The 26,865-nt window shown below is 40.7% G+C and overlaps 1 protein-coding gene across 3 annotated transcripts in view; it reads right to left on the bottom strand.

The window, feature by feature from the left end:
- The window catches only part of KDM3A (lysine demethylase 3A), a 57,989-nt gene that overhangs the window by 9,372 nt on the left and 21,752 nt on the right, over window positions 1-26,865 (bottom strand). Inside the window, exons 10-21 of one of the 3 annotated variants that reach the window (XM_028122356.2) lie at window positions 26,028-26,542; window positions 20,489-20,693; window positions 16,949-17,163; window positions 13,803-13,955; window positions 13,567-13,662; window positions 13,071-13,198; window positions 11,076-11,223; window positions 9,185-9,357; window positions 8,583-8,819; window positions 7,140-7,311; window positions 4,743-4,830; window positions 3,951-4,081 (exon numbers count right to left, since the gene is read on the bottom strand). In XM_028122356.2, the coding sequence (XP_027978157.1) occupies window positions 3,951-4,081; window positions 4,743-4,830; window positions 7,140-7,311; window positions 8,583-8,819; window positions 9,185-9,357; window positions 11,076-11,223; window positions 13,071-13,198; window positions 13,567-13,662; window positions 13,803-13,955; window positions 16,949-17,163; window positions 20,489-20,693; window positions 26,028-26,542 (2,261 nt within the window). Of the gene's footprint in view, window positions 1-3,950; window positions 4,082-4,742; window positions 4,831-7,139; window positions 7,312-8,582; window positions 8,820-9,184; window positions 9,358-11,075; window positions 11,272-13,070; window positions 13,199-13,566; window positions 13,663-13,802; window positions 13,956-16,948; window positions 17,164-20,488; window positions 20,694-26,027; window positions 26,543-26,865 lie in introns of all 3 variants that reach the window. The other 2 variants (XM_028122355.2, XM_028122354.2) reach the window with 2 other exon arrangements.

A 26,865-nucleotide genomic window follows, 5' to 3' on the forward strand; every position in this document is an offset into this window, starting at 1 on the left:
CCAAGGGACTTCCCTCCGGCTTGCCAGAGCCTTGCAGTTTGAGGAGCAGCTCGACACAGGAGAGGGCACCCCATAACTTCAACCTGGGACGGTAGCCCTAAGAGCCCTGTACTGTAGCGATTTCCTTTCTTTCCATTTAGCTGAACTATCAGCCCTAGGAGAGGGCTGAACATTTAAGTATTTAGGCAAAATCAAAGGATAGGCTTTAAAGGAGATATATCAAATGAGATTTGCTTTATTTTTTGTTGCTGTTGTTTTTAATTTACTTATTTGACAGAGAGAGAGAGACAGAGAGCAAGCACAAACAGGGGGAATGGCAGGCACCCCGGGATCATGACTTGACCCGAAGGCAGCTGCTTAACCAACTAAGCCACCAGGTGCCCCAAGGAGATTTGCTTTAAAATGGTAAAGGAAAAATAGAACGGGAGGGAATAATGAAATCATGGCAAAAAATTGATAGCTGCTATAACTGGGGCTAAGTACATGGGGAGTCACTATATTAGACTTTCAAGTTCTGAGTGCATTTGGAAACTCTTTCTATAATAAAGAGTAAAAAAAGTTAAAATGTGGGCGCCTGGGTGGCTCAGTTGGTTAAGCAACTGCCTTCGGCTCAGGTCATGATCCTGGAGTCCCGGGATCGAGTCCCGCATTGGGCTCCCTGCTTGGCGGGGAGTCTGCTTCTCCCTCTGACGTTCTTCCCTCTCGTACTCTCTGGCTCTCATTCTCTCTCTCTCAAATAAAATCTTTGAAAAAAAAAAGTTAAAATGTAAGAAGGAAAAGCAATTAATAGAAGGAAAATGAATGAAATGGACAGTTATAAATGATAGCATGGGTGATTATCCAAAAGTCTGATTCTATTTATATAAAGCTCAAACACAGGTTAGAACTGAAAGAATATTCTGCGGGAATACAAATACATACAGTGGCGTTACAAGCGTACAAACTGCAGGACAGCAGGTAACCCTGTGGGAGGAAGGGCACGAGATGGGAGAAGAGGGAGGAAGGGCGAACAGGTCTCAGAGCTCTGTCAGGCTGCCTGCTCCTTGGCCAGTGCCAAACAGAGGAAAAGAGTTGTGCCAAACAAGGAAGGAAGTGACACCTACCCAGCTACCTGCCCAACACTCATCCACAGGCAGCTATGGGCAACTGCAAGCTGATAAAACGGTCTCTAAACGAAGACAGCCTGAGCCTAAACGGAACCAAGATTATAAAAACATAAAGGTCCCAGGGAAAGGATTCCCAGAATATAGAAAATCCTGGAACATAACACCACCATGGACAGTTATGAAGAGCACATGAGCTGACACCAACAGGGACTGCTGAGTGACAGCACTGGGGTTGCAGGGAGAGCAGAACTAGCCTGGAAATCAGGAGACCCAACGTCCTAGTCCCAGACCTGCTACGGACTGGCCCTCATACATCCTGAGCAGGTCACTGTCCCTGCCACTGTCCTGAAGTCCTGGCCCCTCTGGGTAGAACTGGTGGTGGTACTACGGATGGAGAGATGTGGACTCTCTCTCTCTGAAGAGCCTTTTCACCCTACTCTGCCTGAGGAGTCCCAGCTCAATCATCCAACCTTTCAAAATGATTGCTCTTTACTGTTTACGACAAGGTGTAAGATGTTTGAAAATGAACACATTTCCATTATTTTCAATCCCTAACTGCTGACTCCGGATGGGAACAATTCTGTCAGAGGTAAAGCTTGTACAGAGTAACACTGCCATCTATCTGTTGGTGTCCATGTTACCAAGCTATTTAAACCAAGCAACTTATTCTGAAACTTCTCAGGTAACCACTTCTACCCCATAGAGCTTCATGGGGCCTACAAGGCATGGATAATCACTATGCAACACTATACCATTTACTTCAGTGAAAAAATACTTTCATTTACATAGGTTCATCATAAATCTCCACTGGGAGCGGAGTACATCCTGAGGCCCCAACCAACTAGCTGCTCTGAAGGGCTTGAGGGAAGGAAACTCAGCCAGGGAACATGCTACAGCCCCACAGCGTGCACAGGGCTCTCTAAACTGAGACCTGAAAAGTAAAGGGAATAGGCTGGGGGACTTCGCTTGCTGTGTCCTCTCTCTCACAGACCATTTCTCACCCTACCCTGGCAGAATGCTCTCGGGCATCTAGGCTGTGGGAGCTTCCCAATATAAACTCCCTTCTCGAAATGTTCCCTGACCCCATTCCAGGTGGATGCCCGGACTGACACCATAACAGAACAATTGTGGGACTGAGATGCAAGTCCTTGCTCCTCTCAACCCCCAACAGTCTCTGGAGAACACGGCAAAGATGCCAAAGGGTTCTGTCCTTTCTTCAGGAGAGCTGCCACCCTCAGGTCTGAGAGACTGGACGTCAGAGTAATTATGGGAGAACGGAATAAAATCAAAGAAGTAATTCTAGAGGACTGGAAAAATGGGGTCCAAATAGTGTAAAAGACTAAAGCAAAGTCAATAAATGATCCAAACAACTGAAACTTCATTCAACAATCAATCAGTAAACAATTCCTTCAAAACAGCTGACTATAATCAAGATCTAAATAAAGACCCAACAGAAAACTGGTCAAGGTCACAGCAATAATGATAAAAGACAACTCTGGTAACTGAGGAAATCATTCTCTATCCTGTGCAATACTCCGTGTTGGGTAGTTTACTGAGTTGTGTCTAAACAATGAAAATCCAATTCAGAGGGTGCTTCTGATACTAACTTAAGTAACAAACTACTACCCCCAACATGGGGGTATTTAAGTGTGGCAGATGTTAAAACCAGCTGGCAGACTGACTTTACAATGAGTAACAACAAATCAAAACCATGATGAGATACCACCTCACACTTGTCAGAATCACTAAGGTTGGCAACAGAGGAAACAACAGGTGTTGGCGAGGATGCGGAGAAAGGGGAACCCTCTTGCACTGTTAGTGGGAATGTAGGCTGGTGCAGCCACTCTGGAAAACAGTATGGAGGTTTCTCAAAAAGTGAAAAATAGAGTTGCCTTGTGATCCATCAACTGCACTACTGGGTATGTAACCAAAGGATACAAACATAGTGATTTGGAGGGGCACATGCACCCCAATGTTTATAGCAGCAATGTCCACAATAGCCAAACTACAGAAAGAGCCCAGGTGTCCATCAACAGATGAATGGATAAAGAAGATGTGGTGTATATATATATATATATATACACAATGGAATATTATTCAGCCATCAAAAAAATGAAATCCTGCCATATGCAATGACATGGATGGAGCTAGAGGGTGTTTTGCTGGGTGAAACAAAGTCAGACGAAAGACAAATACCACATGATCTCATATGTGGAATTTAAGAAACAAATGCTTGAACATAAGGCAGGGGAAGAAAAAGAGAGGGAAACAAATCATGAGGCTTTTAACTACAGAGAAAAAAAACAAACAGTGTTGGAGGGAGGTGGGTGAGGGATAGGATAGATAGATGGGTTGTAGGTATTAAGGAGGGCACTTGTTATGATGAGTGCTGGGAGTTATATGTAAGTGACAAATCACTGGATTCTATTCCCGAAACACATAGCATTATATGTTAACTACCTAAAATTTCAATAATAAAAAAATAAAAATTTTAAAAAATAATGAGTAACAAAATTAGATTAATTTAATGATATACCGTACAACCACTAAAAATTATCACACTAAAAACTATTAAGCAACACAAAGATTTTACGATAGAATATGAGACGTAGAAAAGAAAAATAAAAAAATCACACACACCCTACAACTGCAACTATGAAAACGAAATACACCTACACATGAAAAGGAATGAAAGGAAATATGCAAAACTGAAGCCCACTGCTGTGTGAAGTGTTAGGACTATAGAGGTCTTCCATCTCCACCTCCCCCAAAAGCAATTTTCCAAATATTTTGACATGCTCTATTTCCATTAAAGTCTTTTCAAGTTAGCCATTTCTTCCTTACCGTAAGCATTATACATCTTGGGACCGAGATCTGGCCTCACAAAGTAGTTTGGCAGCCTGGAGGCCAAGTTTAGTTTGCCATCTCTCCTTGTGTACTCAGGCAGTGGAATATTGGCCATCAGATCATCAAACCTAGGACAAGAGAACCAAACATCATTGTGTGATCTGTTTTATTCCTTCTTACCAAAAGGAACAAATAAAAATATCTGTGCTTGTAAAAATGGAGAAAGCTTTCCTTGAACAATATTTAAGAGAATTATAGTAGTTATGAAGATATCTTCTTTCTCTCTCACAGCATGCATCTTTATCAAAATGACCTAAAATATGTCAGTAACTTCCTGATAAGAAGTGACACTCAGGGATGTACTATTCATTAGTTCTAAGGATCCTTTCCAAGGTTCAAGCTCAAATCAGGAAAATGGATCTACCAATTCAGCTGTCTTGCTGTCGAATGCAATATCATTACACTGAACCCTGAGAGGTCCAATCCCAATACTGCTTCCAAGTCGGAGGCTGCACAGCTCATGTGGCCTCTCTCTGGCCGAGCACTACAGTGGAAATGTGTGAAGATTCCATCAGTCAGCCAAATCTCAAAGTCAGTAACCTCTTTCTCTTTTTATTTTAAAACACACATATCCAAAGACTTAGTCTAGAAATAAACTATCAGCACCAGTAAAACTATTCCGTATTTCATCTTTCCCTTTTGAAAACTCTTTTCTCACCACCTCAAGAAGAATTTATCCTACCAAGTCAAGGACAGAATCACCCCCCCCCCCCCCGCCAATAATCATACCTAGAAGGCATCATATCTCTAAAATCCTCTCCTGGTGGCCAGTCCTTAAGCTTCAACACCATTGGTTCTTTTTCATTTTTCAAGCGGTCTGAAAGGTAACCAGAATTACTGAATTGTTACTATTCATAACTCAGAAACAGACCACCTAGTACACAAATATTATTTTCTTTAATAGTCCCCTCCTGCCAATTGCCAACTATTTTATTTTTACGTTGCCAAGAAACCCATTCGTACCTAGGAGGCAGGACGGGGGTAGCAAAATAAAATTACCAACTAATCTTTTCTAGATGCTTCTTAAAATTGAGGCTCATTCTTTGAGATTTCAGCCACCCCTTTGCCCATTACACATAGTTGGTGTTTTGATAGTTGTCTGTCTCAGATCCAGTATCTTCCTTCTATACAGTGTTCTGGAAGAAGTGAGCAGCTCCTTAACTAATAAACAGCAATGCACTTTAACAGTAAGAGGTCACAGATGTTTAGTAGCCCAGGTTTTCTAACGCTACCATGAAATAAAAATGACTTGTTTTGTTCAAAGAGACTGAAACCACCTGATGTTCTGTCCAGGGACAAGTAGGGCCAATAGTACCACGTAGTTTAGTCAGAACTATTACCCGTTGCAGGTAATGGCAAGGAACCAAGAACCAAGGAGTTCTAATCGAAAAAGATGTTGGTAATTATGATCAACAGCAATGACAACTATTATTTCATTTCTTGCTGTGTTCTAATCTCTGCCAAGTGTCTTAACCATTTAATCCTTACAACTAAACCCAATATCCCAATGAGATTAGACACCATCTGACATTCCCATTTGGGGACGGGGAAACTGACAGACACACCCAAGGTCATCCAGCTACTAAGTGGCAGAATTGGGACTGGAACCCAGGTTTGACTTCAGACCTGGTACTCTTGAGGACTAACAACTGTATGATGTTTTGTAGTGAACCAAGTACTGTCCATAACCTAGTTTAAGTAAGTGCATACTCCAGGAGGAAACAGAAAAATACAGGGTAACAGGGTATGTTCAGAATACCAGCAGTATGTTAGTGTGGGTGGTGTGCTGGGGGTGTGTGCAACAGAATCATCAGTATAGAATGGGCAAGCTATAGTTGACTTGGAGCTATTTTCACCATCTGCCAGCAGGAGGAAGTTTTTGAGTCCCAGGAAAATTAAGTTACCAAGCTCCTATACACAACAAGAACATATCAAGAGACAGGATTTGAACTCAGGCCTAACTGGAAAGCTTCAAAAGACTTGTTGCCCAGACACAGAGTTTAGGGTCAGCTGCACAGTACTGCCTTGCCTGGTCAGGTCCCTTCCTGGGGCACCAGTATCTAGAGACTGAAGGAGGCAGGGGGACAAAGGCCCTGACATTTCTAACTTCAGCCCAACCTGAGACAACGAAGGGCAATATGTGTTTCAGACCTTCCTGCAAGACTGGCCGAGGCTTTGTTGAGTCTGCACTGTGGCTGACTCCTTTTCCTGCTCAGTCCTGCTTTCCCCTCTGTTTCACAGATGCTGATCCCTAAGTAACCATCTTCTGTCTGAAACTCCATTCTCAGCATCTACTTGTGGAAAACCCCATCATGCCTTGTATTAAAAAGTCACTACAACTTTGTTATAAAGTTTGTTGAAAGTATGAGCTATAATCTATAAATGTGGGTAAAAGGGAGTAAGAAAGCAATAGATTAAAAGGTGTGTGTCTAAAAAACTGAGAGTGATGAATGAGTGAATGTGAATTACTGACAGTCTGATAAATGAACTGGCCAAATCCTCCAGTGGGGACGGGGGCCTGTGCTGATGTGAATCCCCAGGGCCCATCATGAACTCAATGTTCCTGGAAACAATTTACTGACTGGCCAATACACAGAAAGGGCCAAGCCTCAGCACTATACACACAAACCTTCTTACTGCCTCAATGGCCCCTAGCCCAGATGCAGTAGGTAGTGACCAGGATACCCCATGTTAAATGCATTCACATTCCCTGGCATCTTCAGGTCTACTTATCTTGTTAAACAGTAGTTAAAATTTTTAAAAGCAAAAAGGATGTATGAGGGTGAGACACACATAAAACCACCACCCTTGAGTCACAAGCCCCAGCTTTGTGCTCCTCTCCCCCTGGGCACAAGTGAAAGCACAGAATTCCTGTCGTGGGACAGATGTGGAGCCCCCTGGAGTACAGATGACCAAAACCTCACCTCTCTAAGGAACTACAAAGTGAATGTTGCCTTGGTTTGAAAGCATAACTTTTAAAAAGAAAGGGGAAGAAGAGATAAGACACGAATTTTAAACTCCAAGATCACAGACAATGCTGTTGTTGCCACCGAGGGGCTTTAGACTCCTGCTACTCCCATGCCCTCCTTCCACATCCTAACTCCCTTAAAAGGCTTTAATACATACTTGGAACATCTTCAAATCCATCCCAGAAGTCTCCTACTGTGGCTCCTGTGATGATTTCATTGGTCCTACAGTTAACTAGGTCGACTTCCTGATTCCCAAACTCTTTCCTGAAGGATTCGGGTTTCCAAAGGTCAGTGTTCAATTTATGATGCACTCCTGACACCATCACAGGCTACAAGAAGAGAATGAAGACTTTAGTTTGAACTCCTCCAGCTCGGTCCCCAAACCAGTGGCAGCCCCTTTTCAAACTGCTGCTTGTTTGTTTCTCTGTGGCTGGTCCTCAGTGGCAGATCCCGAGGTGACAGCTTAGTGCTCTGAGCTCCCACAGCACTTCTTGTTTTCATGTGCTCCTTGTTCTCAAACTACATTAGTAAGCTTCCAGGAGCAAGGATCCCATCTTCTGACTCAGAGGCCATTACTCACAGAATACCAACAGCAAGGCTCAGGACCAGGCAGGGAATGTAAAGGAGAGACAAAGGTGGTAGGAGTGTCCTGTCCAAAAGGGGTGCTGCCACTGGTCTCCAGCCTGTTGTTGCCAGGCAGGAACATGGACCTGCGGGTGCCAAGCCAAGCTAGAAATTCCAATCTTTACGTGAAACAGCCTAACTAAAATATTGAGAAGTTCAATTTTTTTAAACATTACGGAATCCAAACAAAACATGGCTGGTGGATTATACTCAGCCTGTCGTTGTCATCATGAGCAAATCTTATTAGTTAGTTATACAGGGCTGAAAAAAAATGCAGGAACTTTGTTTTGGTTAAATACATACATTTCCCTATTTGGCAATTCCCCAAGTCCTGGCCTTGTCCAAGAACATAGTGTCCCTTTAGCAAGGACTCCATTTGGCCCCAAAGAGAAGCCAAAGATCCAGAATACAAAAACCAAAACAAGAAAGCAGAGGAGCAGGTTCACAAAGCCATGCATTTCCCAAACCATCAACCAAAATGTAAGCTGGAACAATGCAGGCCCCTGGGAGACCACACACCAACTCCAAGAGGACACCACACGGCTCTGGCACACCTAAAATTGCCTTCAGCATAAGCGTTTTAATTCAGGGAAGAGGGACACATGATTTTGATTGTATTTTGTCTAATCCCCCAAGCCCCATCAGCCTCTTAGTCTTGCTCGCACTCCTCCTGTTGAGGTTTATCACCCAAGAATCACAGAGCCCAGAAAGCATTCATCAAAAACCCAAAGATGACTGGTTTAGGAGCAGTCAAAACCTCACTGGAAGAGAGCTCAGCAATGTCTGCTGTAAAAAATAAGACTCAGAGCTACAGTGCCTTAATTATATTCACCCTAAAGTATACAAAGAGCAAATAAGGTATATACCACTTATAAATGAAGGGTGGCGGGGTGGGGGGCAGGACTGTCAGAAGCCTACTAAAAAGAACGGAGAAAGGGGCTCTGAACTGGGTTGGGGGAGCAGAGGCCCTTCTTACCTGCCCTTGTTTCCAGCACTCCCTAAACACATTCCAGTTGCTCTTGTTGTTGGGATCCTGGAGGCAGAGCAAGCGATTATCACACAGCCAATAGTGAGGAGTGTCAAAGCCCAGAATGCTGGGCTTAATAGTCAGTCCTTGAGGCCTCTTAGATAAATCAGAGGAAGTTTTATTTTGCACCAAAGAGGCAAAGATGTCATCAAGGATTTTTGGTGTATTCTTCAGTCCATTTTCTGTCTGAATTTGAGAAAGAATACAAGTCTTTAAATAGGTCATTGCCTACCATCAAAAAACCCATTCCTATAATGCTAGGATAAAGATCAAATATCCAAGAGTCGAAGTCAGGACCCTAAGACAAAGAGGTAAATTCCCTTCCCCCACTTGACATTACAACTCACAGAAGTAGGTACAGAAAAAGTTTAATGAAAAAATGGCCCAGCTCGGTACTATAACCCTGTGAAGCCCACCTGCCAATGAAACCTTCTGTACCCGTGAAGGAAAGCCTAAGATTCGTATCTTCTTTCCACTGTTTCAATTTCTCTAGTCTCTCCTTTTCTGACTCTATTCATTTTTACAAGACGGAATATAAGACAAATGTATACCTTTCCTGTAGAGGAATTCAAGAGATTTCGGAGGAAACCAGAATTGTTGTTGCTGACAGGTGTTAAAATTGTGCTGTTAAAGGTGTGGAGGACTGTGCTGGATTTGCTCAAAGGGGGGAGGGGTGGAAGGCATTTGATTTCATTCTTTAGAATTGGCATCGTCGGTTGTTTTTCTAGAAACAAAACCAAAAACATCCAGATGGAAAGGCAAATCCCTTACTTGTCTTCTATTAGTAGAATTACTTTGGAACTTGGTTTTCATTTACTTTAGAACCAAAAAACTTAAGAGGATAAATCCTAATGAAATCATTGATTTAGACAAGGATTTCCCACTGGTATTAAAACAATAAGTACCCAACATTCAAGGTGATACTGTTTTTTTTTAAATTCCCCCCCCCCCCAGCATAGCTGACAATGTTCCTTTAGTTTCAGGTGTACAACATCGTGATTCAGCTTCTCTGTTATACTGTGCTCACTCAAGTGTAGCTCCCATCTGTCACTATAGGACACTGTTACAAGACCATGGACTGTAATCCCTATTGCTGTGCCTTTTATTCCCATGTCACCTTCATTCCATAACTGGAAGCCTGTATCTCCCACTCCCCTCCACCCTCCTTTGGCAATCATAGGTCTGATTTTTTTATTCATTTGTTTTTTTAGATTCCACATGCATGAAATCATATGGTGCAAATGGTATTTTTTAAACTTCCATTTTCTATTTGTTTGCTCCTGGTATATAAAATAAAATTTTTATAAATTAACATTGTAACTAGCAAACTTGATAGATAAGTATTTATTAAATATACTTTTAGATTTTTCACAGGTATAATCAGATTGTCTAAAATATCAACAGCTTTATCACTTTCTTTCCATTCCTAACATCTTTTTTTGTTTGCCTTACTCCAATAGCCAGGACTCCCAGCACAATGTTTAATAAAATAGTGATGGCAGGTATCCTCTTATTCCTGAAAAGAGGCACACTGTTAAAGAAAATACTCAGCCAATTAAAAAAAAAATCAATCATTATGATGTTTGCTGCCAGTTTTATTGTAGAAACTCATTAGATTGAGGATGTTCCCTTTTGTTCCTAATTTAAAAGTTTTGTGTTTTTTTTTTAAGTCATGCATAGGTATTGACTTTTACTACTTTCTATGTCTTGGCACATGACTTTTCTTCTGAAGCCCTGCTTGGTCATACTATAGAATTCCTTTATCTAGAGAGTACTGAAAACTTTGTTTAGGATCTTTGCATGAAAGAAATTAACCTCCAATTTTTCTTTCTTGTAACATAGCTGAAAAAGCAGAATCACCTAAATTCTAATTTAACTACCTGACTCTAAAGCCTGTATTCTTTATACTGTCATCAAGTATCCTAAGACAACAGCACAGATGAGAAAAATAAAACTGAAGCCAGAACATTCCAATTAGACAAAACAGGAACAAGAGGGTAAGGACAGAAACGTAGAAATCATTTATTAAAACAAACAAGTCTCAGCCCACTCCTTTCTTGCCAAACACAATCTCAGCCTAGAGTCCTACTGTCAGCAGAAGTTCTCCCTTTTGGGACTACATTTTTCTTTTTCTTTTTTCTTTTAACGTAGGCTCCACACTCAGTGTAGAGTCCAAGACGGGGCTTGAACTCACAACCCTGAGACCAAGAACTGAGCTGAAGTCAAGAGTTGAATGCTCAACCGAGCCACCCAAGTGCCCCTTGGGGCTGCATTTAAAAATACTTGAATTTCGGTCAGGTCTCCCTGGTGACTACAGGGAACCACTCCTTTCCATTCCACACACTTCTAATCACACTATCCTCACAGCAGCTGAGGCTGCCAATCCCCTCCGAGAATGGACTCAAGTTCTCAGGAACCCACAGGAAAGCAGGAAACCCTCACCCTTGTTTTCCTTGTTGACATTCCCACTGGTCAGGTCCGCCAGCCAGTTTAAGGGAGAGGTACTGGCCGGACAAGCAGGCTTCATGCTACTGGCTGGCTTGGAAGCGGCTTCCCCAGCCACAGGCACCGGCTCCAACACCAAGGGATTCTGCTGGAACACGGCACCAAGAGTAGGTTTTTCCCCAGCGAAAGAAGTCTGTGTTGAGTTTAAAAAGAGAATTTTCCACAAGCTGAAACATTACATTTCCTTTTCCTTACCTTCTCCCCTAACAGCTCACCAGTAAGAGAGAAATATCCCAAACAAAACCACCTAACAGCCCTGGACATCACCACAACTGCAGTAATCTTATACTAATAGAGCAAAACTATTAAAGTAGAAGAGATTTTAATTTTAACTTTTAAGTATTACTGGTGAAAACAAAAGACATTAAGAATTTAACAGCAAGATATCCCTCCCCAACCCTTAATCAACCATTGCGTGCTCATACATATTTTCTATCACTCCACCTATCATGTTGCTTTAAAAGGACCAGTTTGTGCCTATCTCCCCTGTGAATCCACAGTATCCTGAATAAGCACTCACAACATGGTTGCTGAATGAATGAATGAGTGAGTGAATGAGTGAGGCAGGGTAGGAAAGGTACAGCTATGATTTCAGAAGGAAATGAGATGCAGAGAAAAAAATGTTCTTTCGTTTTAGCATAGCATAGTAGGCTTTAAAAATGAGATGAACAGCTCTTAAAAGAACTCAAACACTTAAAAAACTAGACAGGGCACCCCACTTATTTTTCTGTTACTTAAAAATTGCCTTGACTTAGCTGATGAGTTTATACAAACATAAGAAGGAAAAACAGTCAAATTTCTGCTGTGGTCCTAGCTTTTCTTTTACGTGTGATGGATTTCTGTGATACTCAATTATCAGTATTGTTTATTGTTCCTGTTACTTATTTTTTTTTAAAGTAGGCTCCATGCCTAGCGCAAAATCCAGTGTAGGGCTGGAACCCATGACCCTGAGATCAAGACCTGAGCTGCTAAGATCAAGAGTCGGATGCTTAACCAACTGAGCCACCCAGGCGCCCCAATTCCTCTGTTACTGATGAGGAAGCAGAAGCATATGTAAATCAGCTGATGTCATGCAACTAGAAAATGGCCGAAGAATTCAAATTCAGTTCTGAATCTAAAGAGCACAGCTCTTCTACCTCTACTGCCTTTCACAACACAGCTTTAGGAAAATGTGGAATTCTGCTATCAAATACGACATGGGAGAAGACAGTGGGGTGAAGGGGAAGAAGGGAGAGAGAGTAGGGTAGACGTGATGGTGGAGGTGAAGGGAAGCTACCAGGAAGAGGTACGTGAGCCCCATGGAAATGAACATTTTAATGGTGAGTGATGGGTATTTAAAGTTCATTTCAATATTATTTCCTTTAACTCTTCAAATATATATATATTTTTAAAGATTTTATTTATTTGACAGAGAGAGCAGGAACACAAGCTGGGGAGTGGGAGAGGGAGAAGCGGGATTCCTGCGGAGCAGGGAGCCCGATGCGGGGCTCGATCCCAGGACCCCAGGATCATGACCCGAGCCGAAGGCAGATGCTTAATGACTGAGCCACCCAGGCGCCCCGAAATATATCTTATATAGATAATATATACTCAGTAATTTTAAAAGATTATCTTAACTCTGTAAAACATGAGAAGTTTTTTAAAAACCCACATAAAATTCAAGAGCAACTCATTAAGTAAACTAAAATAGAAGACATTTTTGCTTTTTCAAGGAACAAAAATTAAAACCTACTAAAAGAGGCTACAGATGAGGTCCACAAAAATGTGAAAAGTGAGAATGGGTCCATGAAGTGTCACATAAAATGTAGGAGTTGTCTATTTCCACTCAACACTGTCCCCATGCTCCTTTCAAATATACTACAGAAATCCTTGGGTTATTTGAAAAGACAGACAACAATCTCAAGGATGGTGAATATAGCATAAATAGTATACCTGTTTTATGTCTTCCTTTGAGGCTGGCTTTGAAAAGAGTTTGAACTGCCTGTTTGAACAGGGACAATTTGCTTTTATTCCCCATTTTGCTCTCACAGAATGAACAATGTCTCCAACATCATAGAGGGCTAAAAAAAGGGCAGAGACAAACATCTCAACAAGGGTATTAGGTACTTTCAACCTCAACATTACAAAGCAGAAATTGGTATTTCCAACAGAATTACTTTCTTTTTAAGCAACATGGTGCTTAGATTCTCTCCTTTTCTTCCTAAGTATGCCTTCCCCCGCAAATGCATCATTTTCCTTCCTTCTACAAAACTATTCACAAGACCTTAATCAAAAAGTTTTTGGGGCATGATTCAATATATCTTTGAACAATTTATGGTATATACTAAGATAAGTTATCAAGTAATTATACTACACAAAACCAAACGACCAACCCCTATGAGCTAACCAAAACAAGGGGGAAAGAAAATCAATGCACCACATGAAATACCTTTCCCAGGAATGATCTGTGTAGGCATTAGGTTCTCTGGTTCATGTATCTGACTCTTTACACATCTCAGCCAAGAGAAAGTCTTGTAGGAAGCACCTGCAAATAAATGATTTATAGTAACTGCTCCTCATGGACTCTAGCCCCAAATATTTCAGAAATCCATTTACCACAAATCAATAAAAAGCTTAATTTAAGAGTGTCAGGGGGGCTTGGAGGAGAATCAAGTCATTTCTCACCTTGTTGGCAATTCTTCCTCTTCATCCGGTAGCAATCCACACACACTCCAAACCCACACCTAGGACACACCCAGTGCAGGTTGAAGATGGTGGTGTCACACACATCACACATTTCCCGAACACCTTTGACAGCTCGCTTCCAAGCAACCTGTCCTACAAAAATCAATAAATCACTTAGTCTTGGGGGAGGAGAGGGTTTTTGAAATAAAACATGAAAGGGGAGGGAAACTGATGTCATTCCTCCCTCTTCCTGGAGTTCCCATCAACTCTGTTCAGCCTTCAAAGACCATCTCAAATACCTCCCCCGCAACCTCTCCACCTCCACCATGAAGCTCTCCTGGATTCCTTCAGTACTCTCATCAACTTGTATTTGTACTTCGGACTCCGGCTTCTTCACACTGTATGCAGTCAGGTGTGGTTTTACCTCTCCCTAGGAAACGAAGCTCTGTACAAGCAGAATCCCTGCTTGAAGGGCTGTGCCTAGTCCCCACCCACTCTGCACAGTGCTGGTACATACTAAGTACTGCAGAATAAATCAATGAAGAAAACAGCAGTGATTACAGAAGCTGCAGTTCAGACACAGGTATTACAACACAGCAGTGGTTCTTTCACCTTTTAGATCATGAACCCTTTTCAGAATCTGAAGAGAGCACGGACCACGCTTTCTCCAAAGGAAAAAAAATGACTCAGATATACAAAGCCAACATAGATTGTCAGATTATTCACATAGGCCCTGAATCCACTCACACACAGCCTATGAAAAACTCCAGGGGGTTAGGGAACCTGGAGGGAGCAGCACATTAACTTAATAGTACAAAGTTGGTTTCTTCATGGGCCAGAGTCAGAAACTTGATTTTTTTTGTGTGTCAGTAGTGATGCAGGCATCCAGGACTGACTCACACTAACCAAATAACCAATAGGTTGAGGCATAATCCAAGATTCTACAAAATGGTATCTTCTGTAGCAGTGGCCAAGCCCTGATAACTAGACGGAGGGGACTTGCAGGACTGGGTAAGACATCATACCCCTTCCCCCAGTATGGAGGAATGCCAAATCAGTATCAGAAAGCTTCAAGGAGTATGTGCAAAGGGAGGACATTTTCCTGGGTCACAGAAAAGCCCAATGTTTGTTAACCAGAAAGCTCTTTTCTGTCTGTCTCTCTCTCTTGAACAAGACTGGATCAATACTGTCACATTCTTGTTTTATGGAAAACACCTTTTTCCTAATCCAATCTGTGGTTTATTCATTCTTTCTTCAACTGACCAAAACACAAATGATCAACTTCAGTTTTTACCAAATTAATCCAGCTGCTAAATGAACTTCTACCATTTCATTATAATGTAACAGCTCAGCCCACAATACACAGAGCTTTAGGCATTTTACTAATGAGGTTTTATGAACTTCTCCTCGGTCACTTGGTTTAGACTATTTCATTAGAGAGTATTTAGATCTCTTAGCCACCCATTTAATGATTATTTGTCATTGAAAAGACAGAACAAATGTATAAAGGTTGACACCTGCTTCCTAATCTTAGGATCAGAGGGTAAGCCCTCTAGGAACATCTTATGGTGCATCTGTCAATACCATTCACAGTGAGCTCCTCTCTTCAACCGACCAGCTTGTCGCAGAGGAAAGAGAGGAAGAGGACAATCAAAAAAGCAAGGAGGAAAAGGTAATCCTATTTAAACCCTCAAGGACAGAGTTTATTAATTATACTCTTAAATGACAGCTATCTGTACCTTTTTCTGTACCATTATTCAGACGACTTCTCTTGAGCAAAAAAAAAACATCAGCTGCTTTTACCAAGTCCTGCTAATTCAGGAGTGAAGTTACTAATATATTCCAAAGAAATGTTTCTACATTCCAGTCATTTATATACCTACCTAAGTAACCTCTAGATCAGTTACTTAAGAATTTTTCTTTAACCTCACTACTTTTACTTAAATGTGTATAATTAAGAAACTCTTTATCTCTACTAAAATTAGAAACCAGTGCCACTCATCCTAATAGAAGATTACAGAAAAACAACTTCAATAAGATCCTTGATTTGTAAGTCTCTACTACTCCAACAGAATGGAGTGATTCTACAGTGATTTACTTTGGCTGAGTACTCTGGCTTGTGACTTTGGCTGGCCCCAGAGCTCATGATCCCACTCTCTTTCTACCTCTGAATTCCTGCTCCTCAGAATGCCTCAGTTCCCATTCCATGGACTTGGAAATTTAACAGTATCCGTACCTATCCAAAAATTATTTTTGTGAAGCTAGCTTCAATTAGTTTCTGGTACCTACAACCAAATTTCTCAAGACTGCTATGTGTGGATGCTTGTATTGAAACATACTTGGTTATGCAAAGTCTGAAAAGATATCTACGAGAAATGAAAGACTTCACTTTTAAGTTTCAAACATTTGGGAAAGATAAAATGATGGAAAGAAGCATGAGACTTTAAAAACAGCTGCTCCTGGGAGCTTCTGGCTGTATACCTCACTTTTACAGAGGCATACAAAACAGAAGTATGCTGTTCTCCCAGATATCATACAGTTCTCATGTGTCACTCACAGTGATCCCTGTGGTTTACTGGGCTGCCAGATCAGTGTTAGAATGCTCTTAAGAGAGGAGAAGACATCAGCATTCACCCAGCTGGAACCTCCAAGTATCCTGTTAAAACCTTGACTCTAACAGAATCCTTTTCACTTGAGCTTATTCCCATTCTCATGCCTGGGACCCAGCCGCCAGATTCTGATTTAGTAGGTATAGAACAGAGCCTGTCCGTTCTTATTTTTGAAACGCATTCCTGATTATGAACCTTTGTCTTAAAAAATAACCCAACCTGAGGCATCATCCCCTTTTGATGAGCCCATACTGCTGATAAAGGCTGTGCAAATTCTACCACTACCTCACCTTCACCTTTCTTAACAAAAAAGGAGTTTCACTCCTTTGATACCTGCCCCAAAATTAACCCCAGAGATAGGTGACTGACTTTGATGAAACCAACAGGCAGTTATAAAAGGGAAAATGCAACTTCATTATACCAAAGTCATCCAAACTTCTGGGTGAAAATGAAACCCATGCAATTAGAACTTAGGTGTCATTTAGGAACAAAATCAAGTTGGACTCAAAAATCCTACCCCCTAAGAGATGCTCTTACTGTGTGGCTCAATAGTTGACATAGCTTCCTTTTCAGAAATCACCATTTGACAGAAGTGGTCTCCAATGTTGGCCAGGATATACTTCGCAGTGTCCAAATCAGTCCCCACAACGTTTTTGGTTAAGGGCAACCATAAGCCAATTGCTTCACTGTCGTACTTGTTTGGTGTTAAGAAGCCTTCTACCCGCAACACACCATGTTTGTTGAACTGTAACCTAGAGGAAGTGGAGGAAAAAGTGTGTTACACACACACACAAAATTGGATTTACATCTTGTAGTTTCTATTTAAGATCAACGAATTCCTTCCCAGTTTTCTATAATCTCCATGGCTAATATAGCCAATTGTTACTTGGCAAGGTCAGTGAAAACATTTAAAAGATTTAAAATTTCCAAGTTTTCCCTCGGAGGACATGGGGAGGGAGGCAGGGGAGAGGTGTTCTGCACTTCAACCAAGATCTAATCATACTGCCTCCAGGGGCAGCTGTTGAACCTTCCAGACTTGGGACTTAACAGCAAGGACAATCACAAGTCACCACAGAAGAAAACGGAAAACAACAGAAGGTGAGAGATAATCTGATCAGATTTGAATACAACCACTCCTTCAAGAATAATGCTCAGCAAAGGAAGGCTAACCCTAGACAGTCCCTGAAGCCATGACCACAAAGATCCATGAGGAATTCAGCACCCATATGAATCCTAGCTGCAAATTACTGTGTAAGCTTCTGGAATGAGAGGCAGTTTAAGACGGACCTAAGTACCTGAAGTGGAGCAAAAAGGCAGAATACTTTCTCAAGATTCTCTTTCAATATCTTTGACACCTGTTTTTCCTAAGCTACATATTAGTTTTGAATTTTTTCAAAATTCATTCGAAATGACATAATGTCAATCTAGTTGGAGACACAGAAGTAGACATAAAATACACAGTGAAGTAGGTAGGATATCGTAACAATCATTAAATCTTACAGGAGCCCGAGGAGGAAGTACTATGAGTTTTGTAGGACTAATAGTAAGACTTCATGGTAGTGACAGTGATTAAGACTGGCCTTACCAGAAAAGGTAGACATTAGCTAAGAGAAGCATGTCAAGGAAACGGTATTTCATACAAAAGAAAGAAAAATGCAGGGATCTTGATTTCTCCATTGGTCACTGGCCAGCTACCAAGTCTTCGAGCCCATGAGACACACCTAAAGTTGTATTTTAGAAAAACCATTTGTCCAGAAGAGTGTAGAATGAACTGGAAGGACACTGGATGTTGCTTAACAGATGTGAATTAATTTCAAGCGGTCCAAAGGAGATGCAAATTTTTAATCAACAGCCCAAATTAAGAGACAGTTTCAATATTAAAAAATGAATTTGAAAGCTATTTCAAAGGGGGAGATGGCAAATAGGCTTTGGCAATTGGGCTTTAGCACTGAGACCCTAACCCTCCTATTTTATCTGCAGGAGAATGTAATTAAGAAACAAATTTGGGGAGGAGGCTAATGACAGCCTTAATCTTCTCTTTAAACATCAGGGGAAAAAAAAAGGCTCTATTCTTTAAATTATTACATTTTTTTTTAAAAGATTTTATTTATTTATTTGACAGAGAGAGACACAGTGAGAGAGGGAACACAAGCAGGAAGAGTGGGAGAGGGAGAAGCAGGCCTCCCGCGGAGCAGGGAGCCTGATGCAGGGCTCGATCCCAGAACCCTGGGATTATGACCTGAGCCAAAGGCAGAACTTAATGACTGAGACACCCAGGCACCCCTAAATTATGACATTCTTTTTACCCAAGAAGTGAATTTGCTCTAATTTCCACTAGACTGGCTTCTACTATGCAACATTAAGCAACGGCGCTTTCCCCTTCAAAGAGGTCAAAAATGGGAAAACAGTGAAGTCATAAAATCAGTGATTTCTAGATGGTTACAAAATAGTGGTTTAAAAAAAAGCTCTGGTAATATTCAAAAGAAAAAACTAAATGTCTCCTCCTTAAAAGGCCTCTGCCACTTAAAACCAAAATCAATCTCTCCCCTCCAGTCTGCTTATACGTTTCAGAGCAAAGGAACCATAATGAGACTAAGTGTGTAATAGGAATACATAGATCTGTACAAAGCATAACATTTTGTGCTCTCTTCAAAATATATGTCAGAACCCATGGCATATGCATCTTAACACACTTACCTGTGTAAAAAATTCTCCGGAGAGGAAGTGGAACTAACCTTTATTAAGAAGTTATTCTGGGCCACGTGTTATTCAAAATATGTTAATAAAATACGCTAACATGCTAGCAATTATTACAGTTCTAAATACTAGCCACACACTTCATCATGGTACATTTGCAATTTACTCAGGAACGAATGGGGCAAGCTACCATCTAAAAGACTCTATAGAGTTCATTAAAATAAGCCCAAATCTAAAAGTTACCAGAACTGATATAATCAACGACCTAAAATACCTGTGCAGTTAATTCAGTTCTTCAGCACTCTTTAATCTTGATAAAACTAAAGGGGTGGGGGTGAATAGGAAGAAATTCAGGTCAACATTTGTGTTTATGATTAGGACTAGTCGAGCCTGAAAGTATCTACATTTCTGAGAAAGTGAAACATACTTAAAGTTAACCTATATCCAGAATAACACTGCTCATTTATTTATCAAAAAGTAGATGACAACAAAAAAGAAACAGCTTTTTTCTTCACTAAGAATAGAAGAATTTAGAGAAAATTTGACTTAACAAAATACAGTATAAAAATGAAAGTTTATGCCTATAAAATTAGGAAAGATTTTTTTAAAAAACATATGCCTCTTCCTGCTGGCAAAAGTACACAGAGACAGGAATGCTTAAACGCTGCCCGAGGGGGCCTGCCACAGGTGCAACCTTCCTGTAAGGCAATTTGGCAGAACATATGTATCAAAGCCTAAAACACACAAGGCTTCTGACCTGGTAATGCCACTTCCAGTAATCCTTCCAAAGTAAACAATGAGAGATGGGGACAGGATGATTGTGTCTGTATTATTTTTAGTGACAAACCCCACAAAATAATCCTAACACCAGTAAGAAAATTGGTCAAGTGAACTTTCAAATACTATTATGGGTTCCTACCTAGCTATTCAAAGTTTTTGCAGAAAAAAGCTTACCACGACCAAGGGATTCCTACTAGGTATTGAGAAGATTCAACACAGTATATACTATATACCCAAATAGGTATGCTTGAATATATTTTATGACCATACAAAAACTAAAATGCACTGACAAGTTAACAGTGTTTATTTGTAGGGGGTGGTTTTTTTTTTTTTTTTTTTTTAGAAATTTCAACATTTTTCTATAATGTTTATTAGTTTTAAGAAGAGAAGGTTGTATGTTTAGGCTTCTCTCCTTTAAAAACAAACTGAAAGAGAGATTGAGAAGGAAATAACATGGGATAAGATCTAGACATTCAAAGCCAGAGATTAAAGATGCAATCCTCACCCTCTGTAGTTCTAGAATTACTGTTGATAGAGGAGGAGGGGGAAAAAGTATGCTATGGGGCCCAGATTACCTGAGCTTTTCCCCAAATGCCTCACCTCCTGAAGTGAAAGAAGCGACAAAACACAGGCGAGTCTTTCTGCTGCTCCTTATCCTTGCGGAGGCTGTCCAAGCGACACTCCCTGCACTTGGGCAGCTGGGCGACGATGTTGACACAGGAGTCATCCTGCACAAAGGCCTCACCACTCTGCTGTAGCTTCCTGAGCTTGGCTGGGTCTGTCAAAACCGACTTCCGGGAGGGGGCTAGGAAAACAGAAGATTAAAGAAATGAGACCTCAAATTTTTAAGTCACCCCAACATTTGACTGAATTCTTTTCCAAAGGCCAGCTTTCCCAAAAGAACTCCTTAAATACTGATTCAACTGTAATTTCTAAAACTGGCTTAACATAAAACCACCATCAGAACTGGAAAGCTTTACTAGCTTTATAGAATAATTCTCATTTGGTAAATCCATTGGGCAAGGCAACTTAAAACCCCAAATTTAACAACTAGACTCATAATTCCGAGGTAGTGTGTACTTCTATTCACAACCCTAGATAAGAAAAATATTTTAGGAAGACTCTTCCAAATCAGATACTTAAACCCATTGCAACATTAACAATGCCCAGAGATAGGTTCACCTCAACAGAGATCTATCTGTGTGCAAGTCAATTCTGTCACTTTTCAAAGACTGTTTCAAAGCACACAAAGTGTGTTTTCTAGAGCACTGTGCAAAAGCTAACCATTCTAAATATAGTAACAGCCAAATAGTTTTCCCACACAGGCCCCTGGGTCTATAAAATAAGAACTATCTTCTAAAATGCTTCCAAGAAGTGTCACTTGACCCTTGATACTTCTTCAATTTCCTTCACACATATGTTCCATTCAGGATGAAGGGAGTGACTAAAGATAGGATTATGATTTTAAGTAAAGGCATGTTTTAAGTCTTAACATGTAATGGGCAGGAGAACTTCAAAGGAAATGTTAACACAGTTTCTAGAGAAAAAGTAGAGATCTGACAGGAAAGAGTGATCTTTGCATCAAATGCATCAACCCAAATAACACAGAAATGAATCTATTTATAGATTTTTAAAATTTATTTATTTATAATAGTCAAGAGCCTTGAGGAGTATTTCATATGAAATCAACAGAAAAGACCTTCCCTCGGAGTCCAAGGGAGCAAGGATGTAAATTCTTTGGCAAACAAACAAAAAACAAAAACAAAACCCAAGAAACAACTTTTGGGGAACCAGTTGAGAGACAGCTGGGATAGGTTAGTAGTTGTGGAGGAAAGTGAAAGATCTCAAAGCAAAGAAGGCTTTAAATAAACTAAGTATCTTTAATAATGACCTTAGCAATATTCTAATCTTACCTCTATTTTTTTAAAGATTTATTTATTTGTCAGAGAGAAAGAGAGAGTGAGAGAGCACAAGCAGGGGAGGCAGCAGGCAGAGGGAGAAGCAGGCTCCCCACTGAGCAGGGAGCTCGATGCGGGACTTGATCCCAGGACCCTGGGATCATGACCTGAGCCGAAGGCAAATCCTTGACTGAGCCACTGAGACATCCCATCTTAACCTCTCAAAGTACAGCCAGAGCACACTACAAAATGCTAAACGGATGCTGACTCTCAGGCCGTGATCCCTTAAGCATTCTTATTCAGTTATAGTGAAAGAAAAGATACAGCAAGAACAGAAAATAAAGTGATCAATAGTTCAAGGATGTGATTTTAATCACTCAGATACTGAAATAGACATCACCTTCTAGGTTGGACCAGGTTTTCACAGACCATGGGCAAAGGGTCCAAAGGTTATCTGTTCTGCCCTCACTTACAAGAGGAAATACCTATAAATAAGCAAGTTGAACTACCTAAGTCTAGCTCTTTAGCAAGGAGAGCAATAGTTGACCCAATCAATGATTCTCACAAATTTGGAGGAGAGCCAAGAGAAAAAAGATATGCCAACTTCTAAGGAATCACACATTTACCTAACAGAAAAAAGACAGCTGTTCTTCGACTCAGCCTGCTTTTGTTTTCTAGCCCCAAACTGGAGAAGGATGCAGGGGACAAAATAGCTTCCAGTCGAGTCTTTCCATACCCACAAGCAGTACCAGTGGTCACAGCGCAGAGATCCTGATCACACTCTCTTGCTCTTCAACCAGATGTCCCAGTAGACAACATGCACGAGGATATTTAATTAGGCTTTTCATATCTCTAAAAATCACTTTAGCTGGTATACAGTTGTACAACACATAAAGAGACAAAGCGAGACTCCATAACTCATTTATAGACCTATAATGTGCTTATCGATATAGAATTTTTATTGTTTCTTTACGCAACATTAATTTGCCTCCAAAAACTATCTGAATGTAAGGCCTGATGACTCAAGAAGAATAAGAAAATAGAACAGAAATATGGTTATGAATATTCACTTTCTTTGGGGAGTTATATAATTCAAGAGGAAACAGTATAATCTTAGCAATTAATTTTATGCAAATCAACAGCCCTATCAACTTAAGCCCAAGAATGTAGAAGCTGGGCTAGAAGTATTACTAGGCAAAGACAGGTTTTCCTACTCCTTTAACTCTGCATCCAAAGACCAACAGTCAAATCCATCCATTTTCTCTCTAGCTTCAGAGCCTGAGGTAAAAGCTAAATTGTGCATACATTTCGTTTCCTACTTATCAAAGTGCATAGTGTTTTGTATTAAGTTTTTTAAAAGCTATCAAAATCCATGCTAATTTTCCCACACAGCTGACAATTATCAAAGGTATTTTTAAACTGTAATAGCTCTGAACCTTTTGACATACCGAAGCCATTTAGTTCTACTAATTCTAACAGGAGAACTTGTGGTAACTACCATCAGTGGAATGCATCCTCAAACTTAACAGAAGCAGTATGAAATACAATGTAGCATTTTCTCTAGAGTACAGGCCTATGTTGGGGACACAGCAGGTGTGTGGTTCCAGACCACCTCAATAAAGCGAGTATCACAGTAAAGCAAATCAAATGCATGCTTTGGTTTCCCAGTGCATGGAAATGTTGTACTATACCACAATCTATTAAGTGTGCAAGAGCCTGGATCCATTGAAAAAACATTTGTCTATGGTAGCTATAGTCTTACAAAATGTAGAAGATTTGAAAGTCAAAATTATTCCTTGATCCATGGGCTGCAGAATGGGTGCTGTTAGCTGACCTGAAAACATTAATCTTGGATATCTCCATCAGAGTTCTTGGGTGGAGAGGTACATTGTCAGTGAGCAGTAATATTTTGAAAGGCATTTTTTTTTTCTGAGCAGTAGGCCTCAACAGTGGGCTTAAAATAGTCAGTAAACCATGTTGTAAGCAAATGTGCTATCATCCAGGCTTTGTTGTTTTATTTCTGGAGCACAGGCAGTGTGGATTTAGCATAACCTAAGGGCCTTACGGTTTTCAGAATGGTACATGAGCACTGCTTCACCTTAAGGTCACTGGCTGCATTACCAAGAGAATCAGCCTGTTCTTTGAAGCTCTGAGGCCAGGCACTGACCCCTCCTCCCTCGCTATGAAAGTCTTAGCTGCCATCTTCCTCCGGTCTGTCGTGTAGTGTAGCCACCTTCGTGAATGAGCTGAGCTAGATCTTTGGCTAACTTGCTGCAGCTTCTCCATCATTCACTGCTTCACCTTGCGCTTTTATGTTACGGAGGTGCTTCTTTCCTTAAGCCTCACGAACCGACCTCTGATAGCTTTAAGCTTTTCTGCAGCTTCCTCACACCTCTCAGCCTTCATAGAATTGAAGAAAGTAATGGCCTTGCTCTGGGCTAGGCTTTGGCTTAAGGATGTTGGAGCTGGTTTGCTCTGCCATCCAGACTGCTAAAACTGCCTCCGTATCAACAGTAAGGTTGTTCCACTTTCTTACCATTCACGCGTTCACTGGAGTAGTACTCTTTAATTTCCTTCCAGAATTTTTATTTTGGATTCACAGCTTGGCTAACTGTCTGGCGTGACAGGCCTAGCTTTATCTCGGCTTTCAACATGCCTTCCTCACTAAGCCTGATCATTTCTAGCTTTTGATTCAAAGTGAGAGACGTGCAACTCTTCCTTTCACGTGAACACTTAGAAGCCACTGTGGGGTTATTACCTGGCCTAATTTCAGTATTTTCGTGTCTCAGGGAATACGCAGGCCGGAGAAGAGGGAGAGAGATGAGGAAATGGCTCGTTGGTGGAGCAGTCAGAACAATGCAACATTTATCAACTAAGTCTGTCATCTTAGATGGGTGCGGTCTGTGGCACCCCAAAATAATTACAACAGTAACATAAAGGTCACTGACCACAAATCACCATAATATAATGATAATGAAAGGGTTTGAAATATTACAAGAATTACCAAAATGTGACAAAGAGACAAGTGAGCAAATATTGTTGGGAAAATGGTGTCAAGAGACTTGCTTGACACAGGGATACCACAAACCTTCAATCTGTTAAAAAAAAAAAAATGCAGTATCTGTAAAGTGCAATAAGGCAAAACACAATAAAATGAGGTATGATTGTACACAGTTTTTAAACTGTGAATGCAGTAGGACTTCCCCTTAGGCAAAGAAACTCTGCCTGGTGTTTCAGTCTGTCGTTAAAATCTTTAACCAAAAGTCCTTTTATCTAGAGGTGGTATAATTCTGTCTTAAAAAAAAAAAAAATTGCAGCTCTGAACTACTTGCATGAGCATAAAGTATTAATCATCTCTTCTTTTTTTTTTTAGAGTCGGGGAGGGAATGGGACTGGGGAAGGGCAGAAGGAGAGGGAGAATCCCAGGCAGGCTCCATGCCCAGTGCAGAGCCTGAACGGAGAGCGATCTCACAACCCTGAGATCATGATCTGGGCTGAAATCAAGAGTTGGATGCTTAACCGACTGAACCACCCATCACACAAAAATCAGTGATAAGCTGAAGATGAAATAATCATCAGATTACTTTAGATTTTGTTTCAAAATTATTTGCTTACAACCAGAAACTGGGAACCACCTAATTACCCATCTAATAGGTAAGTCACCTGATAAATGCATACATAATGGAATCCTTGCAGCCTTCAAAATGTTGATAGACACCTACACCAATTCACAGCATAAAATTGTTGCTATAAACCCATTTGTGTAATAGTTTGTCTGTACTTCTAATATACGTAGAACTACTCCACTACGTACACCAAGATATTAACAGTAACCATTTCTGAGGAGATTTGGGGATGTTACTTTTTCCTTTGAACTTTTCCAACTGTATGAACTTTTTCTGCCCCCCCCCCCCCTTTTTTCCTAAGATTTATTTATTTATGAGAGTGCGTGCACACACGGAAGTGTGTGCAAGCCGGGAGAGGAAGAGAGGGAGGGAGAGAGAATCCTCAAGCAGACGCCCCACTGAGCAAGAAGCCCAACATGGGACTCAATCCCAGGACCCCAAGATCATGACCTGTGCCGAAATCAAGAGTTGGCTGCTTAACCAACTGAGCCACCCAGGTGCCCCTGTATGAACTTCTTCTAGAGTCATTTTCATATTATTTTCTCATAAGGTAAGAAAATATACATGTACCCACTACCATCTCTTCTACCAATAAAGACATGTACAAACACTCACCATTCTGGATTTTATTGTTGCTTCTTGTACAACAGCTTTCATTATCTACTTTTACTGAAGATTCCTTCAAATTCTGTGACTGGCATCCTAAAGTTGAAGGTTCTATCTTCTTTTCCACACAACTATTAGGGCTATTACTATTGACACCTACTTTCTCTTCTGGCTTATTTGAAAGGACATCAGATGTAGAAGGTGCATATTCTAGGTGCTTCTGCAGTTCAGGAGTACTGGCAATTTCCAGGTCTGCTGTAGAAGGCTTTGTAGGTAAGCACTCCCTAGGAAGGCCAGTCGATGATTGAGAAACAGATTCCAATTTGTTTTCCTTATCAGTGTTGGTCTTCAGCTGGGTACAGCTACCTTTTGGTTCGCTAAGGGGTTTTAAGTCTCCCGTTCCAATCTGAGAGAACTTTGAAGACAGCAATCCTACTTTGCAGACGTCTGGTTTTGTTCTCAGTATTTCAGGCTTTGTATTGAGACAGGAAGAAAGTTCTTCTGGTAAAATCTGTTTATGACATCTGAAACAAAGAATATGAAAAACTAGCATCTAGGTCTCTTCTACCTCTCCTCTACCTTTCAAAAACAATTGTTTGGTACCCTAAGGCAACCAATATGAAAGAGAAAAAAATGCTTGTTATGAAAGAACGTAGGATAGGTTTCTGTGAGCTGGAGTTAAAAATAATCAAGTCAATGGCTCTGCAAAAACATCTTAAACACTCAGGAAAATATAACCCTAAATCCTATCTGATGTTCTTATAAATCCTTCACTACTTCAAAAGTTACTTCTATATATTACAGCATGATGAACCTTAGCTTTCCCTCAAAATGAACTGGGTATCAT

This window comes from Eumetopias jubatus, unplaced genomic scaffold (assembly GCF_037043125.1).
Source record: "Eumetopias jubatus isolate StellerSeaLion01/CBP00866 unplaced genomic scaffold, mEumJub1_p1.0 scaffold_9, whole genome shotgun sequence".
NCBI classification, from domain to species: Eukaryota; Metazoa; Chordata; class Mammalia; order Carnivora; family Otariidae; genus Eumetopias; species Eumetopias jubatus.